Source organism: Fringilla coelebs (genome assembly GCF_963513975.1).
Source record: "Fringilla coelebs genome assembly, chromosome: 5".
NCBI lineage: Eukaryota > Metazoa > Chordata > Aves > Passeriformes > Fringillidae > Fringilla > Fringilla coelebs.
Genome location: NC_140033.1, coordinates 69,550,838 through 69,568,643, shown reverse-complemented (window position 1 = coordinate 69,568,643; position 17,806 = coordinate 69,550,838). Strand labels below are relative to the sequence as shown.

The window sequence follows — 17,806 nt, the reverse complement described above, 5'->3', positions numbered from 1 at the left end:
GTGTGAGACGGAATTTCTTGTTGGGACTCAGATGTTTGTTAGTTCTTATCTATGTCACAGTCTCACAAACTGAGAGTTCTACAGCACTTCACTCACACAAACTAAAAATGGAGCCCCATCTCTCTCTCTACAAGGCCTTTTAAGGATAAACTGTCCAATTAAGAAATGACACCTAAATTATTTTCACTTTTAACCCAATAACCAACCACCCATTCCTGCAATGGGGACCTTTTTATCCAATTACACAAAACCACCCAAACCCATGGAGAAGAAGGTGAAGAAGAAGGAGAAGAAGAAGGAGAAGAAGGAAAATAGGAAGGTAAAGAAGAAGGACCAACCTCCACCCTAGAACCTCCATCTTGCTTTATATACATTGCTACATTCTAAACCCTTAAACTCTTAAGTTTTCCTCCCTGTGATGTTACACACTTCTATTCAAACTCCACACCCCTAATCCCAGTGTCATCAATTAATTTTGGAAGCCTTCTCCATGGCCTCAGGTCAAATGCAGTGCTCACCTGGGGGTCAGTGTCTGTCAGCACAGAAAGCCTAAAATTCTCAGCACCCAGGGTTCCAACAGTGATGTCTGTATTTCACAGAGAATACAGTTGATAGAGATACTGCAAAAATGTTTTACCTCAGTTTTTGGGGTTTTTTTTACCTGCTTATTTGCTTAGAGGTGGTAACTTCAGTCCTGGTGCATGTGTATGCATTTATTTTAATTGCAAATATCCTTTGTGAATTGATAGCTGTTGATGCCAAAGAAGGAGTTTGAATTATTTAAGGTAGGGTCATCTTTGTTTTTCCTAGAAGAGTGAGCTCCAGCTTTTCCTTTTATTTTCTGTCTTTGTGTGCCTCTATCCCACTCCTGAATTTATTTAATTATTGTCATTTTGAAGTCATAAAAAGGAGGTATATTTGCTTTTGAATTCACAAAGCAGGTATTTTTTAATTACTATGTCTGTGCATCAATAGCACTCTATTATCCTGATCTCATTTAATTTTCTTTCTTTCATGTAGAGTTGTGGAACTAATATTTTTATTGTTGTTATTTCTTTTATATGTTGAACAGAATTAGAGAGAATTACTTAAAAAAAATACTTACATCAGCACAATTATCCACCCAAGTAAGGATATATAGGATAAAGTTGCAAAATGTATTTTTAGACAAAATTTAAGGGCATTATAGGCTGTTAAAAAAAGTTTTTCTATTTTCTAAGACCTCTTCCTTTCCTCTCTTTTTTTTCTTATGATCTTGAAAGTTTAGGCAAACAAGTTTGAATTAAGAAGAAATTCCAGGCCTACTTCTAAATCAGACTTTTAACCAAACTTCTGTTGAAGCTTGAAGTTTAATAATTTAATCTAATATCAATTCATCGTGTCTGCACTTTCCAGCTGGTGACTGAAAACCAAGAAATGCCTCAATGTTTTGCAAAATAATGCAGTAGACCTGCCTTGATCTTGGGGGGCTTGAATCAGACCATTTCTGAGCTTTCCTGTCCCAAATTGTTTGCCTGCAACATCTTGGCTCATCCTGCATTGGCTGTGGATTTGCCTGTCTGTGGAGTGAAGCATGCATCTAGAGTGCTTTTCAAATCCTGATTTAAAGATCTGGCTTGGTTTTCTTTTTTCCTGTGCATGTTATTTTGTGTGTTTGGAATTTCCCACCAAGTCCTGAGTACAGTTTTGAGTAGAGGTTCTTACATTATTCTTCTCTAATGCACTGCAGGGTTTGAAGTTCTCTGTTTGAAATAATGACAAGACGTGGCATATAATAAAATAATCATTTCCACAAAGCATTCTCCATGGACCTATGAAAATTAGGGTCAGGGAACATTGTTTAAGATAAGTTTGTTACTTTGCCCTCTGGCAGGTTATTCTACAGCTTGATCAAATTCAGATGTGAGCTTGAAATACTGTGAAATTATTTATGAATGTAATGAATTGCACAGGATAAATGAAGTTTTTACCAAGACATGTCAGTAATGCTGTTTAAACTTGGTGGTGATTATTATAATTTTAGCACTCCTGAGCACTCCCATTTGTCTGTTTTCCTGTGATGGACACATGGTTCATTTGGGAAGTGTTTGCATAACTCCATTTATTTTCACCACAGCACTATGAGACATTGCTGCTGTTTCAGAGAGAACTGATTTAAAAATTAAATAAATCAATGCCTTGCCCAAAGTCAGACAGGAGAACTTGATCAGGAAATCAGAGTGGCTCCTATCAGCACTTTTGCCAGACCCTGAACAGGAGCAGTGCCTGGTGCTGTGCAACTTTTGCTGCTCTCCCAGGTAATTCTCAGCTTTCAAAAAGCTGCTTTCACAGTGGCCTGGCTGCTGTGGCCAGCTGCAGATAAGTGTCATGAGCAAGGGCAGTGTCTGCCTTTACAGACTAATAACCATCAGTGCACTGCTCCCCAAAGGGTGTTCATAGATGGTTAGGAAGATTGTTAAGGATTCCATTAAAAAAGAGGATTTTTTTTTCACTTGATCATGCTACATGAGATGGATACCTCATTATCACAATTATCCTCAGAGCTGTAAAGGTTTTTTCAGCTCTCACTCTGTCCCCCTGCCCAGTGACCTCTAAGGCCACACATTACTTTAAATCCTGATTTTTCACTCAATTGCTTTCAGGATCCAGGTCCCAAAAAGTCACTTGAAAGCACTGAGGTGATACTTGCAGGACATTGCCAGCAGTATCCCAGTTATTTAATTATCTTTGTGAGTCAGAGGCTGTAACACTGTTTGTCTGCTGGTCAGTTGAATTAGTTCCAGGAAAAAGTATTTTTGCTTGTTTGGTACTCTTGTACTTTTAGGAGAGAATTTTGCTGAATTCTTCTATTTTCTACTATTGTTAATTATTGTTTATCAGAGTTTTCTGGGGTGTTGCTCCTTTAATCTGTTTATTTTATTGTGAGCCAGGACTGGTATTTCACTATCCTATTATACATGAACATAAAGAGTTTCCCAAGCACTCTGATTTCTTATTTTGCAAAAGTATTGCTGATGAACCTATGAAATAATTCATCATAGTATTTCCTATTTTGTGTGCATTTTATTAACTTTGTTTTAACGCTCTGGAAAATGAAGTTTGAAGAACATAATTAGGATAGAATTGTGTATCTTAATGGGTGTGTTAATTAATCTCCTGACACCCTTTTGGAGGTGAGACAGTTATATTACCAGTGATGTGTACAAAATCCTTAGGCAGAGAGTAAATGTTTATTAAGGTGCAGTTTTTCTTTTTCTTTTCAAGAATTGGGGACTAATCCTAGCTAATAACAATTTGAATAAGTAAATTCTGTCTAAATTTCCTCTCAATTCAGTGAAATCACAAATGTGGCATACCCTGCAAAGAACAGCTTGGGGACTTTAATAGGATTTTAGCAGGCAGCTGTTTGCATAATAGCTGAACACACCAAAGTAAACTCTGGCAAAAGACCCTGCTTGAAATTTTCTCTTCCAGTCTTGGGTACCTCACTGGCCCTTTTGGCTGAAGATGAGTGGTTGGTTCTCTCTGGTCCCTTCAGTGGAGTCCCAGGACAGGATCCAAACCACAGTTCTGTTGACAAAGCTGTGGCTGAATGCTCTGCAGCCCTCTTGGTGGGCTGGTGTCACTGTGCAAACAGGAATGTGGCACTGAAATGTTCAGAAAGAGAGTAAACTGAAAGCTCTGTGTCTGTGTTAACTCAATGAGAACATTTCCCACTGGCTTTGGTTGTTTCCAATGCCTCTTTGTTTTTCCCACAGTTTGAATTTGTATATTCCCTTTTTTTAAATGCCAAAGTATGTTTGAAAATATATTGTTCCCACTTTTTTACACTGATCAAGAATTAGGGTTGGAGCCATTAGCATTTTTACTCAAACTTACTATTTTGCTTCCATTAAAAATAGATTGAATCACACCGAATCTTGTTTTTTCACCAGATGCAGCCTGTAGCGTGCTGAAAACAGCTTTGGGACTGAATATTTTTCCCTGTAAAAACAAAGATTTTTCTGGCAAGAAATAAGAAAACAAAATTCAGTCCCAGTAAGCTTTTATGATATATCCAGATTTTTAATGAGTGTGTGCGTACCATCACCATTCCAAACAGTTTAAAGAATTTGTTCCAATTTACGTGAATTGAGGGGTGAAACACCTCTCCTGCAAGGGAATGATGAGAGAGTTGGGATCATTCAGCTCTGGGGAGACTTTCCAAAGGCCTGGCAGTACCTAAAGGGGGCCAGCTAGCTGGAGAGGGACTTTCACAAGGGCATGGAGTGACAGAACAGGGGTGATGGCTGTAATTTTAACAAGGACAGGTTTAGGTGGGATATTGGGAAGAAATTCTTTACTGTGGGGGGGTGAGGCCCTAGCACAGGGTGCCCAGGGAAGTTTTGGATGCCCCATCCCTGGAAGGGTTCAAGAACAGGCTGGATGGGTGTTGGAGCCATCTGGGATAGTGGAAGGTGTCCCTGCCCATGGCAGGGGGGTGGAATTGGATGGAACCATCAGGTCCCTCCCAACCCAAGCCCTTCTGTGAGCAGCACCTTCATCTCATTTGCTGAGCTAGACCACATTTCTTTAGCTAGAAAAATTAAGCACTTTTTTAATACCTGATGTGACTTAACTCTTATTTTTCTCCAGTTACAAGTGTTCTTTACATCCACCTCACAATCTCTAATCCTTTGGCACTTCTTTCCTTCACTTTTGTTTTCTATTAAGCCTGTTTCTGTCTGGGTAGGTGCTCTGAAAAGAGCTGATTGCTTATATGGCATCACATGTATTATGTTTTATAGCCAGCACTCTGTTCCCTGTTCAAAAAAAGAATGTTAGAATATTCTTATTCTTACATGTTGCTAGAACTGTTAGTTTCCTAGTGATTAATAAGAGGTAATTCCTAAGACTAATGTTCCTTGAGTTTAAATTGCTAGTGTGTATGAAATTTCAGGAGTGATGTGTGAGACAGTTACTTTTCACCTTTCTAACAATACTGTTTGATGTGATTTACTCCATTTTCCTCACAGCAATTACTGGGAGAGCTTTCAGAGGTAACTGAATTACTCTTCTGATATTGAATCTCAAAATTTCCCCTTTTGGACTCTGTAGTCACCAAATTCCATAGTGCATGCTTCTTTTTATAGCAATGAATAGAAGTGATGGGATGAATGTGTGGATGTCCTCAAAAGATCTGGAGTTAAAAAAGGAAGCATGAAATGGGATTCAAATATATAATTGGATTTTGGGCACTGTTTAGCAAAATGCAAAGTGTATTTTAATGTGGTTGCATTTGTAAATTTAGAGTTTGAGTGACACTTCCAGATTAATTTTTGTTTTCACTGCAGCAAGTTGTTTTGATGAGGGTGATGATTGCAGCACAACATGTTTCTGCAGCTCCTCCAGTAGCATCCTTTGAAAGTTACATGGAGTTTTTAGCTCTCTCTTTTTCTGGATTATGATTGTGGCAGTGTGCACTGGATGTCTTGGCTTGTAACTAATCCTCTCTATCATGAAAAAGTTTTACTTTTTCTTTGTGTTTTTTTCTAAGAAGGTCAAAACACACATGAAGGTGGTACATTTTGGAGATAACAGACTAGTAATTGGAATCTGTGAACAAGATAAAAGGATATGAATATTATTGGAACCTTTTAGTAGATGTGGAATTTTAAATACTTTGACAAGATTTTGAGTCTATTACAGTACATCTATATATAATAAATTATGGTATATTTGCTATACACCTAGTGGGGCACTCTCTTTCCATCAAAGGGCAAGTCTTGTAAATATATTTATTCTGCTTGTTCATTTTTATATTATGCATTTCACTTCCCTCATTATTTGACAATTAAAGAAGCATTCATTTTCTTAACATTGTAGCATTAAAATACAGAAAAGTCAATTATGATTTTTTTTATTTAATCTCCCCACATTGCACAAAGCAGTTAAGATGGAGGCCTTTGAACAACTAAATGCTGAGATAGCAACAAATGAATAAACAAAAAACTTTAATGGGAGATGTTTTTCAGGGCTATATGTTTGATTTATTAGCTGACTGTTATGGTTTAAGTGAAGAATCATCCAAGGGAAGTAAGGCTCCTTTCTCAGGCTTAATTGATTGGCTGGAGAAGCCAATGGGATAAATTTTCTGCTGGTGTAAATCAGTATTGCTGAAAGGGTTCACACTCACTAATAAATCCTTGTCCATCAGCTGCACTTCACTGAGCTGGGGACTCCTGTGCAGGGGCAGTTGCTGACATTTAAGGAAAGTTTGATTGTTGTCAGGGCAGTGATCTGCTGCTCAAATTCTAACATGTGGCTTCTACAAATATTTCCCTGCTTGATCTGCTGTAAAACCCTCTGCCTCCAAGGGAATAGGGAAAGGCATTTCAGGAAGGAGCAATGAATCTGGAGAATGCATTCATCTCTCTTCATACCAAAGTGAGCAGATTCTCATGACTACGAGATGAGGCATCCCTACTGAGCAAACAAACTTTAATATTGAACCTTCAAGCCAAAATTGTGGAGAGGGAACACTGTTAAACAGTGAGATGAGGAGTTTGAACTGCCTGAGAGAAAGGGATAGCATAGGTGAATTGTGGATTTGTCTGTCTTTATGATTGCTCTGGGAAAATGCAGGTGTTCTTATGTAACTAGTCCCCTTCTAAAGGCAAAGAAGAAATAGCTTCCCAAAGTTATTCTTGAGACACCTGCTAGTTAGCTATTAGCAGCATGATAGCTTACGTGTTGTTAGAGCGTGGCATGAAGTGGGGGAGAAAGAAATAACAGCTCTGTTCCAAGAACTGTGCAATGTGGGGCTTGTTTTTAAATCAGATTATTGCCTTGAGATGGCTTGTAGTGGTCACATCAACAGCTGAAGAGGCATAGATGAACGGATAGGAGGAGCAGGAACCTCTTAAATGCTGTCTGCAGTTCAAGAAACAATGCATTATGTTATCCTCAGTGACATTTATAAGTTAAAACATTAGTAGAGTTTAGCTGTGACTGGATGTGTTAATTTTTCAGGGTTTTTTTAAATAACATCTCTAAAATATACATTTGTTCACTGATAAAATTCAATGAGTCAAAAGTTTTGATAGCTTTTAAAAAGTGCCAGTTAACAGAAGTTTGAGATTTAAAAACAATCTCATTGATAGAATTAATCTCCTAGAAAGAAAGAAATGTGTTTCAGAGGATTTCCTTGCTGTGAGTCTTGTGTCAGGCAGAGAAACTTGTTCCTGTGATATTTTCTGAAAAATCCCTTCACTAGGATTTCTTCTCCTGGGAAGATGAGAAACCTCAGCTTCTCTGTGTTTTGCTCCTCCGGAATGTGGTCTGGAGATTGTTTATCCAAACATGTGAATTGTTTTTAATTAATGGCCAGTCACAGCCAGCTGTGTCAGGCTCTCTGAGACAGTCACAGGTTTTCATTATCATTCTTTTCTAGTCTTCTGATGTATCCTTTCTCTATCCTTTTTAGTATAGTTCTAGTATATCATTTCCATTTAATATAATATCATCATATAATAAATCAGCCTTCTGAGAACATAGATCCAAATTCTCATCTCTCACCTCACAACACAACAGAAACCGATGCCAAACTTTGATGCCAGATCAACTTTTGGCAAATTTTGGAATGATACCTGGCAAGTGAGATGCCTCTGTGGAATAAAAGACACCATTTGGTGCAAAATCTGGGTTTGCCTGACATCTTGCCCAGATGCTGTTTCCTGACTGATCCCTTCTGCCTCCTGCAGAAACAAAGGACGGACTATGTCGCGAAGCAGCCCAAGCCGGTTCCCGCCACGCCCTCGCCGCCCCCCACGCCCGCTCCCGTCCCCGTGGCTGTCCCTGTGGCTGTCCCCGTGGCTGTCCCCCTGCCCCCCAGTGCCCCAGCTCCCATCCCAGTGCCCGTGCCCAAGCCTCCAGCCACCGTCAGCCGCCAGAGCAGCACCTCCAGCGACAGCGGCGGCAGCGTGGCCCGCGACACGCAACGGCAGAAGCAAATCCCTGTGGATCGTAAGTTTGCCCTAGGATGCAAGATAAAAGGCTTTCCTCCCGTTCCTGTGTGCTTGGCTTAATTCTGAAGTCCCTTGAAGTTGTGTTGCAGATGAATCTTGGTGGAAAAATTTGGGTTTAACCTTATACTTAAAATACAGGTTTGCTATGGATGTGTGCTCTGACCCTCGTTATGATTACTGTAATGGTAGTTCGGGAAAAAGACTTTGCACTTGTCCCATCCTGAATCACAGAATTCACAGAATGACCAGGCTGGAAGAGACCTTTAAGATCATCAAGTCCAACCCATGCCCTAACACTATCTCAACTAAACCATGGCACTGAGTGCCACATCCAGTCTTTTTTTAAGCACATCCAGGGATGGTGACTCCATCACCTCCCTGGGCAGGCCATTCCAGAACTTTATCACTCTTTCCATGCAAAACTTTTTTCTAACATCTAACCCAGAATTCCCATGTCTGGGATCTCTAGTCAGTGGTTTGTAACACTGGAAATGCCCATGCTGCTATGCTGGCTAATGCAGCGTAGGTAATGACCTGAACTCACTGCCACATTACAGCCTAAATTTATTTTAAAATCAGTTATGTCGTTTTCACACTTCAATTCATGATCATCCATATTTCTAGGTCGTATGCATCATTCTGAAACACGTATTCAGGGCTTCAAGAACACTGGCAGGGCTGGGTGATGCACAAGAACCATGTTGTGTAATAGTTTTGTAGAGTTTCTTTACAGTTGGCTTGGTCAAAGCTGGTGTGCATGTCCCAGGAGGACACAGGAACATATTCCATACCTCCACAGCTGGAAAAACTTGGGAATGTGCATCGAACAGTGTGTGGATGTCTTGAGAAATTCTGATTAAGGCCACCTTTCAAATATGCCAGTTGAGGCATGCTGAGGCTGCTACTTGGTATTGACTGAAAAGCAGGTAGGGTTAGAAAAGCTTGTTTAGTCAGTAATTTCTGTCCTAAATGCATTTGAGGCAGTGTGATTGCTTGGCTCAGAAATAATTGAAACATGTAGGCAAGCATTTGCTACAGCTTTTAAAGTAATAGCTATAAAAATAATGAGCTTTTTGCGGTTCAAGAGTTGACAGCTTTTTGTACTTACTGCCTTACCAGCAAATCCTGCTTCCAGCTAAGGTCAGAAACTGATGCTGAGCAGCATCCTTTCTGGGGAAGGGCTTCTTTGCCCCCTGTCCCCAGTGGATGGGAAGTGTCCCTGTGTGGATAATCCTGCTGGTGGGGTCTGTGGTGACACTGCCTGGTGGAGGACAGGCTCCTATTCCTTATGTTCACCTAAGTGACTGTCTGGCTGGAAATCATAACTGGAGAACAGCCTGGCTGGAGGAGCAGGCTTCACTGCTGCTTCCTAAAGAAAGAGTTAAATAAAAGCAGACAAATAGACACTTACAAAAGATGTGAAAAGTTAGGGTGATTTCCCACACACACATGCACAAAAATGAACATTTTATATCTGTGGAAGGACTTTGTCATAGCGTGGCTGTGTCCTTGAGTCCATGATGGCCTTCTCTATCCATTCTAGATGGAAAATGAGAAGACCACAATCCTGGCTTCAAAACCCTCAAGAATAATTTCCTTTGCAAAGGCCAAGTACCCACCTGACCCCTGCAGAAAACACTGCAGCACCTGCCCCACACCCTGCTTATTTCTGATAACCCATCTAACAACGGGAAGGATCTCTTGCCTAGCAGCTAAATATTTGTCTCTTGATACAGTCTTGGTCTAGATTAAGCATAAGTCTTTCAAAATCTGTGTAAATAGAAGGAAGATAGCAATGTTCTGTGTCTCTTCCTGCTTAGGAAAACAGCGGGTGCAAGCTTTGATAACACTGCCTGAAGGCTTTCCTCGTATAACCCCTGTCAGATTTGCAGAAATCAGTGAGCTCCAGCCATTGGCCTTCTGACTCACACTCAGGGTGGTGGAGATGAGAAAACCCTACACAGCAGAGCCTGAATGCCTCAAATATTATAGTAGAGATACTTTTTCCCCTTTCAACCTGAGGCTGTTTTGCAAAAGAAAAAAAAGGAAATGGTTAAACCAACATTTTTTCTTCTTTTTGCTCTGGTGATTAAAGAAATAATCCTAGAGGTCTATGTAAAGCTTGTTTTTATTTGTTTAACTGGCTAGAGATATTGATCCCTGGAGAGATTTTGAGAGAACCCTTGGAGAGGTTTTGAGAGAATATGAAAGGAAAGTAGAGTAGGCAAAAATGTTTCTATCTTACAGGGTTTTGTTCATTTTGAAGTTGAGTTGTTTTCATCTGTTCCTATCAGTGTAATGGGAGAAAAGGAATAGTTTTTGCCATGTGAGTGCATTGAGAGGGTGGTGTAGTTACTCTTTGTGTATCAAAGTGAGAAGGTTGAATAAAGATCACTAAAAATATCTTGGCAAGGAAATCCTGAGAATTTTTGAGATAATTGGAGTTGTTTGTCAGAGGATTTTATAGTTGTTCCAATGTTATGGCACAGAGAGTTTAACTATGTGAAATCAGTATCTCCTCTGAGCCAAAAAGATTGTTTATACCTTATTAAATTCTACCTATTTTTGTGAAGTCATCCACAGAAATTTTTATAGTAATTTTAAACAATTCTCACTGTCATTATAATTGATCTTGTTGAAATGACTGAAAAGCATTTCAGTTTGTTGCCTGCTAATGAACAGCAAATGTGTTCTGGGGGATAATGAATTCTTACAGTTTTGTTTAAAATGAGAAAATAAGTAAACAAATCTTGCCCAATTCTTGAGTCTCTGGTGAGAGCAGCTACCCCTTTTTTTATTATTCCTTTTTTAAGTATGACAATGTTTCAGCTAAGCAGCCACTCCAGGCTTGGAGTGAATTCAAATTTCTCAAAACCCTGTCAAAAATGCAATTGCTACAAAAGCTCATTAGATATAAGTTGATATATGTCAACAGCTGTGAAATTTTTTTGCCTATGTTGATTTCCACAAAAACGTTGAACTTTCAACTAAAGAACTGTTTGTGGAAGGTGCTACCTTCCCACAGTGTGAGCAATCTTACAACCTTCCTCATCATTTTCTTGTTTTCATTTTTAAACCCTCCATTCTGTTTGAAAAAAAGGCAGACTATGACAATTGAATAACCCTCCATCCCCATTTTATTCTCCAGCTTGGGTGCTGTCACACTGCTCTGCACCTTTCTGTGGCATCCAGTCATCTCTCCTTTCTGGGGTCTTAGTTGAATTCTGTCTGAGGTTTTTTGTTTGGGCATTTTTGCTTTGTTTTGCAAAGGGAGGATCGGGAATATTGAAATATTCCATGGGGGAAAAGGAAAGTAATAATTCAATCAGACCTAATGAATTAATTAAAAAAAAAAAGTTTATGATTTAAAGTGACATAGAAGAGATGACTTGGCTTTGATAAAGAGAATAATTTCTGTGAGGTGTCTCTCTCTCTAGGCAGGAAATCCCAGATGGAGGAAGTGCAGGATGAACTTGTGCACAGGCTCACCATCGGCCGGAGCGCTGCCCAGAGGAAATTCCACGTGCCACGGCCAAACATCCCCGTGGTGAACATCACCTACGACTCCTCCCCCGAGGATGTCAAAGCCTGGCTGCAGTCCAAAGGATTCAACCCTGTGTAAGTCCCAGGGCAAGAGCAGCAAAACTCCTTTAAACAGAAAAGGAATTGTTTTCCTGTCAGGATGTGGTCCGACCACTTGTTAAAGTCAGGCGGCCTCCTCAAAATCAAGGTGATTCCTTGATCAAGAGATGTCAGCTGCACTCTCAGAAAAATCAATTTGGTTTTACATATATATACGTATATACACATTTATACATATCTACACGTATATATAAATATATACATACATATGCACACACACATATATATGTATATATACATATCTCTGTACCTATATATACATATAGACATATATATACATGTATATATACACATATATGTACACATATATATGTACACATGTGCACATATATACATATATGCACATATACATATATATGTATATATACACCTATTTGTGCATATATAAACATATATATTAATCTAGAAACAAATATATTTTACATGCATCTATATATACATATACTCATACATATATGTGTGTATATACATATATATGTATATATACATACACATATGTACACATGCATATATATGTATATACATATATTAAAATATCTATTCCTCTAGAAACACATATATTTTACATGCAAATTATATACACATATACATACATATATGTATATATAGACATACATGTGCATATATCCACATATATGTATATATACACATATATGTGTACACATATATACATATATATACATATATGCACCTATTTGTGCATATATAAACATATCTATTCCTCTAGAAACACATGTATTTTACATGCAAATATATATACACATATACATACATATATGTATATATGGACATACATGTGTATATATCCATATATATGTATATATACATGCGTATATATACATACACACACATATATACTTATACACATATATGTACATCTATCTATACATATAAAAACATATATATTCATGTATAAACACATATATATTCATCTATAGATCTACATATATATATGTGTATAAGTGTACCTAATACACACATATATAAAAATAAATGTCAGTGAGGTTATAGAGCTAGAGAACCTCTATATATTTTATATCTATAGATTCTGTATATGGTATATAAATATAGTGCATGTCTATTTTAGCCTCCATCAAAAAGTGTACCTATGCACCCAACTGACTTCAGTGGTCCTGCTGCCCCACGTTTGCCCTGAATTTAGCAGCCCCAGCCCAGGCAAGGTGGGATGAAGCCAGCCTTGGCCAGTGTGGTGTTGCTGATTTGCTGTTTGCTCCCTTGCTGTGTCCCAGGACTGTGAACAGCCTCGGTGTGCTGACAGGAGCTCAGCTCTTCTCCCTCAATAAAGAGGAACTGAGGACTGTTTGCCCCGAAGGGTCAAGAGTCTACAACCAAATTACGGTACAGAAATCTGCCTTGGAGGTATGGACAGCTCTTCTCACTCACCTAATTTGGGTCACCAATTTTGAACCTGTGGAATTAGATAACTCCTTCTGCCAGGCAGGTAGTTTTTCCTCAGTTTCCGTCACATTGATAAACATTCTTTTCATCTGAGTTGTTTGGTATTAATTAATTTGGACAGTATTTATCACAACACCTCAGGTGAGATCTTCCCCACTCCTAAAGGGGTCCAAAAGCATTAGAAATAGCACTCAAGTTTAAGAAGTTTTGTGGTGTAACCAGACTGCAGTAAGACAAAAACAGCCCAAAAGAGCTTTGGGGGAAAGAATGGGAGAGTAAAATGCCCCTTTTCCTGCTTCTGACTTTGCCTGCTGCTTGGACAAAGATGCACCCACCCAACAATTTTGGTGGTGATAAGTGAGTTTTGCTTTATCTTTATAGAGGAGATTTGATTTGTAGGGCATGAGAAATTGGTAGGGTGAGCCCACTGCTGTTGGCCTTTCATTTCAAACACTGGGGCACCTGCACTGAAGGGAAAACTCACTGGACACTGTGCTAGCAGAGTTTCTCAACCAAAGATCAAGCATTTATTGCTCTGCAGCACTTTGCTTTAATTAAAGAAGTTTTATCTCTTAAACACCTTAAGCCTATATCCAGAGCTGTGCTAAGGACAATTCTTGCCAATTTTAAACCAGTGAAATTGGAGATGCACCTACTTTTTTTTTTTAACTTGCTGTGGCAAGTGGAGAAATGATCTAGATCAACCCAACTGAGAAGCTATATTCTCCACATCCTATTTGGAAGAAAATCTTGAAGAGGTTTAAAATATTTTCCTCTCCTTAAGGTGAGACTGTCTCACTTAAATGATTTTAAGCATTAACTACCAGGCATATTTTTAAAGACAGGCTTATGATCATGAATATTTTACACTTTGCATGATCAGTGTGGATCAGAGAGCATAATTTTCTAACACTGTCAAAATTGCTTTATTCCCTTCTTCAAGCCCTATCTTCCAGTTAAAGGAAGGGAGAAATATTTCACCTTTACTCTTAGGAATAGATGTCACTGCAGTCCAGGGCAATCCATCATTTCCTAGTGAAGATATATTTATATTCTTCAACTTTTTTGCATGTCAGTCATCCTATTTCAGTGCACTGAGATGGAGGCATATTTACACTGGAATTTGGTCTGAAAAGCAGAGATGCCCTGGATTAGAGGGGCCTTTCCCCCTCCATGCTGCTGCTCTGCTTGCCCCAGTTAGGCCTCAAGCTCTGCAGGAAACTCAAAAGTCCAAAACTTGTCTAATAAATGCCCTACAAGAGTTAATTAGCAAGTACTTAGAGTCTAACAAGGTCATTGTTTTTTTGATGGGGATAAGGTAATGGAAATGTTTATTTCTGCCTTGGTTTTCTGAGGCTGAATTTCAGAATTTTTGCATGGCTTTAGCCTGTTGTTTGCTGAATTATGTCTTCAAAGGAAGTTGCACCATCCTTTCTCTCCCTATAATAATATTAGGATATAATGCATTTCAGGTTATCAGTCCTGTTGTCATTGATGCTATCAGGAAGGCAAATTCTTTCAGCTTGGGCTGCTCAGTTATTCTCAGAAAAATATTTGTGCATGCCCTCTGATGGAGTGCATTGTTGGGTATCTGCTGGTGGTTTTTTATGCATGACCTCAGCAATGGGTGCTGCACTTGCTGTGTATCTGAAGCCAAGAGGACAAGGACAAGATAAATTAAGACAAACAAAGCTGCTCCCTCAATTTCAGAGTCACTTCTAGGCTCCCTGCCTTGCCCTTCCACTCTGGGAGAGGAGAGCAATGGTATTTTAAGTAGGAGGAACACTGCAGTTAATTTAGAAATTGTCTCGCTCTTTGTGGCACCAGGTATTGCCTTTTAATGGATATAATGGGCTAAATCTATATGTAATTTTATTAAATTATTAGAGTGCATTTTCAGTGTTCACAATCAACTGCAGGATTTTCCCCTTAACAGTCCTTGAATTTCTTTTATAAATTTCAAAACCAGTTTCTGCTTCCTTATTCAGAGGGTATCTTGGAAGCTGATTTTGAAGTTTTGGAGGTCATGTCATGGCCAGAGAGTACAGTAGCAGATATGCTCTTGGTTTATAATCCCCTAGTTTTATTCATGCACACTTTGGAAAGTTCTGCCCCAGTGAATAGGTGTCCTGGCCTTGCTAATAATTTCATTTATGTTGAAAAAGCAATGTTGGCAGCTGGTTCAGCAGACCTGGTTTTCACTCTCAAAAGGTGAAATAAAGCCTTGTCCTCAGAATACTTCACTGTTGCTAATATTGTGATATGGTCCAATTTCTATGAGTGTGCTCTAAGTTTGAAACCTGTGTTTCTGAGCTGCAAATGCCTCATGGTGAATTGTGTGAGAGCCTGAGACTGAATCCTTGCTTAGGTTTTGCCTGTGCAATCCCATGTGCATATGTGAGCTCCTAAATTCATCAAGGATTTATTTTCACATTTTTAATTTCTAAATATTATTGCCTTGATTTTTAAGTGTGGAATCCTAACAAACTCATTGAGCTTTAACTCTGCTTTTACTGAAGCCATATATTATGAACCCCCAGAATACCCAACACTTCCAGGACCTCATGTGGGAATTAAAGATGCTCAGCAATGATTAAATATGCTTTTAATAATTTGCAGATTTTTTTTTTGGTCTATATTTAAGGATAGTGTAAATAATTGTCTATTGGAGCTGCAAGGTGAGTTTTTTCAAACCTCTGTCTTAACAAAATGCTGACAAAGGAATCTCAGCACCTCTCAAGCCACAAGTAAACTCTTCTCTTTTGTTTATAGGCTAGCAGTGGTAGTTCAGAACTGCAAGAAATTATGAGAAGACGGCAAGAAAAAATCAGTGCAGCTGCCACAGATTCAGGTGTGGAGTCCTTTGATGAAGGAAGCAGCCACTAAATGTGGTTCCTCTTTTCTTTAACTCCATTGTCCATAGCATTAAACCATCCAGCTTTGCTTTAGGAAGCAGTGAAGGGGAATGTCTTATTGCATTGTAAACACAACTAGCCAACATAAAGAAAATTTGCAGTAGTCTCCACAGAAGTACCTGCTGCTGGCTCCTCATCATGAGAAATGAACAGGTCAGAAACGCAGTGGAGATTCCTGACAGGTGAAAATATTGGTACACGATTCATTTACACCCAGGGATGAGTCTTGGCTTTGTGGAATTAACATGACAGATAAATTGGAGCGCGTCTTTGTCGGTGATTCATCTGAGGGAAGCTGAGCCAGCAATAAAAAAGCACTTGAACCCTTCAGTAATAATAAGATTCTGAATCCCATCTCTTGCTGTAGTGTGCAATTATGTCTCTTTTGGCTCAGTCTTTCTTGTCAGACTTTTGGCTGCAGGATGTTTACTTAAGTTGTCGACTCCAGCAAATGTGGAGGAAATGTTTAGGGAATGAACAGCAGCCCAACACAGACTGAATCTTTCCCGCATCACTCCCAAATGTTTTATTACTAATGATGCTGTTTATAGCAAAATAATATTCTGTACATTGATTTTATCTGTATTTCACCTGTGATGAACTATAATATTGCACAAGAAAGAGTAACTAGAAAATAGTAACACAACCCAGCTCGAAGAGGTGATGAGATCTGCTGTAGCCATGCAACAACTCACAGTATATTTTTCTTTAAAATATAATTGCATTTTTTTGTCTGTAACTTAACCCATCGAAAAGAACAGTGTATAATCTAGAATTCTCTGTGTGTTGATCCCAGATTTCAGTTTTTCCTCATGCAAAAAGCCTTTGTAATTGCCTTTATAAATGTAATCTTTTGGAAAAGTGGATTCTTGAAGGTAAAACAGGGGAAAAAGAAAAGAGAAACATCCCTTCCAGAAAATGTTATTTTTGGAGATGCAGTGATTTTGTCACAAAATATTCTGTTTCACATGGTCATGTGATTTTATATATAATATATGTATTATATATAATATATAATATCACTTAATTTAGACAAATTTAATCATCTAGTTTGATTATGTTTCATAGTGCCTTTTTCACATGAATCAGCTTAAAGTCTGCAATAAACAGTATTTCTTGTCTGTTAAATTATTGTATCTTTGTGGCTACAAAGACAGTATTGCAATAAGAAAGTAATCTTGATTTTTGCCATTAGTTTGCTTTTCCTCTGCATACAAGGGAAAAAAAAATCTATTCATTTTTCACAAATGAAAAATTAAAATCTTAATAAAGGTGTTAGTGCCATTTATTGTAAAAGTCCTCACAAATAATATTTTTGTGTGGTTGGTTGTGTGTCCATGTATGTTTTTACATTTGATATATATTCTGCATAAATATGGCCTTATTCAGAAATGGGTTTAGTGATAAATCCCATTACTTGTAAGTGCATCAGGAGGAACCTTTTTAAAAGGTCTTTGAAACTCTTATTTGAAACTTAAGAATCCCTGCCTTTTCTCATGGGAGGATGTCTGATTCTATAAAAAGCACTCTGGTGACAACCTGCACCTCTACTCCCCTGATAATGACCAAAATAAGAAGCCAGTATTCATCCTCTCAGCTGGCTTTTATTTCAGCAGGGTTTGCTTTTGCCCAGAAAGAGGCACCAGCTCTGGGGCATCCCAGAATTTGTAAAGTTTGAGGTGTCAGAGGGGAGAACTCATGTTCCGCCTCTGGGAGAAAAGAGGTGACTTCACAATAGTTTGGGGTTTTTTTTGGAGCTGGGTTTCTCTGGAGCTGATGTTTAGAAAGTGCCAGACAATTCTGGAGGTGGTCAGTGTGCTCAGA

The 17,806-nt window shown here is 38.6% G+C and overlaps 1 protein-coding gene across 7 annotated transcripts in view; it reads left to right on the top strand.

Annotated features, from left to right (window-relative positions):
• Nucleotides 1–17,278, top strand: part of EPS8 (EGFR pathway substrate 8, signaling adaptor) — a 124,340-nt gene extending 107,062 nt beyond the window's left edge. For all 7 annotated transcript variants that reach the window (XM_084206694.1, XM_084206695.1, XM_084206696.1 and 4 more), the window contains exons 19-22: nucleotides 7,743–8,004; nucleotides 11,444–11,624; nucleotides 12,899–13,028; nucleotides 15,840–17,278. In XM_084206694.1, coding sequence (XP_084062820.1) covers nucleotides 7,743–8,004; nucleotides 11,444–11,624; nucleotides 12,899–13,028; nucleotides 15,840–15,953 — 687 coding nt within the window. In that variant the 3' untranslated portion in view covers nucleotides 15,954–17,278. The remainder of the gene's footprint in view (nucleotides 1–7,742; nucleotides 8,005–11,443; nucleotides 11,625–12,898; nucleotides 13,029–15,839) is intronic.
• Nucleotides 17,279–17,806: the final 528 nt, after the last annotated feature.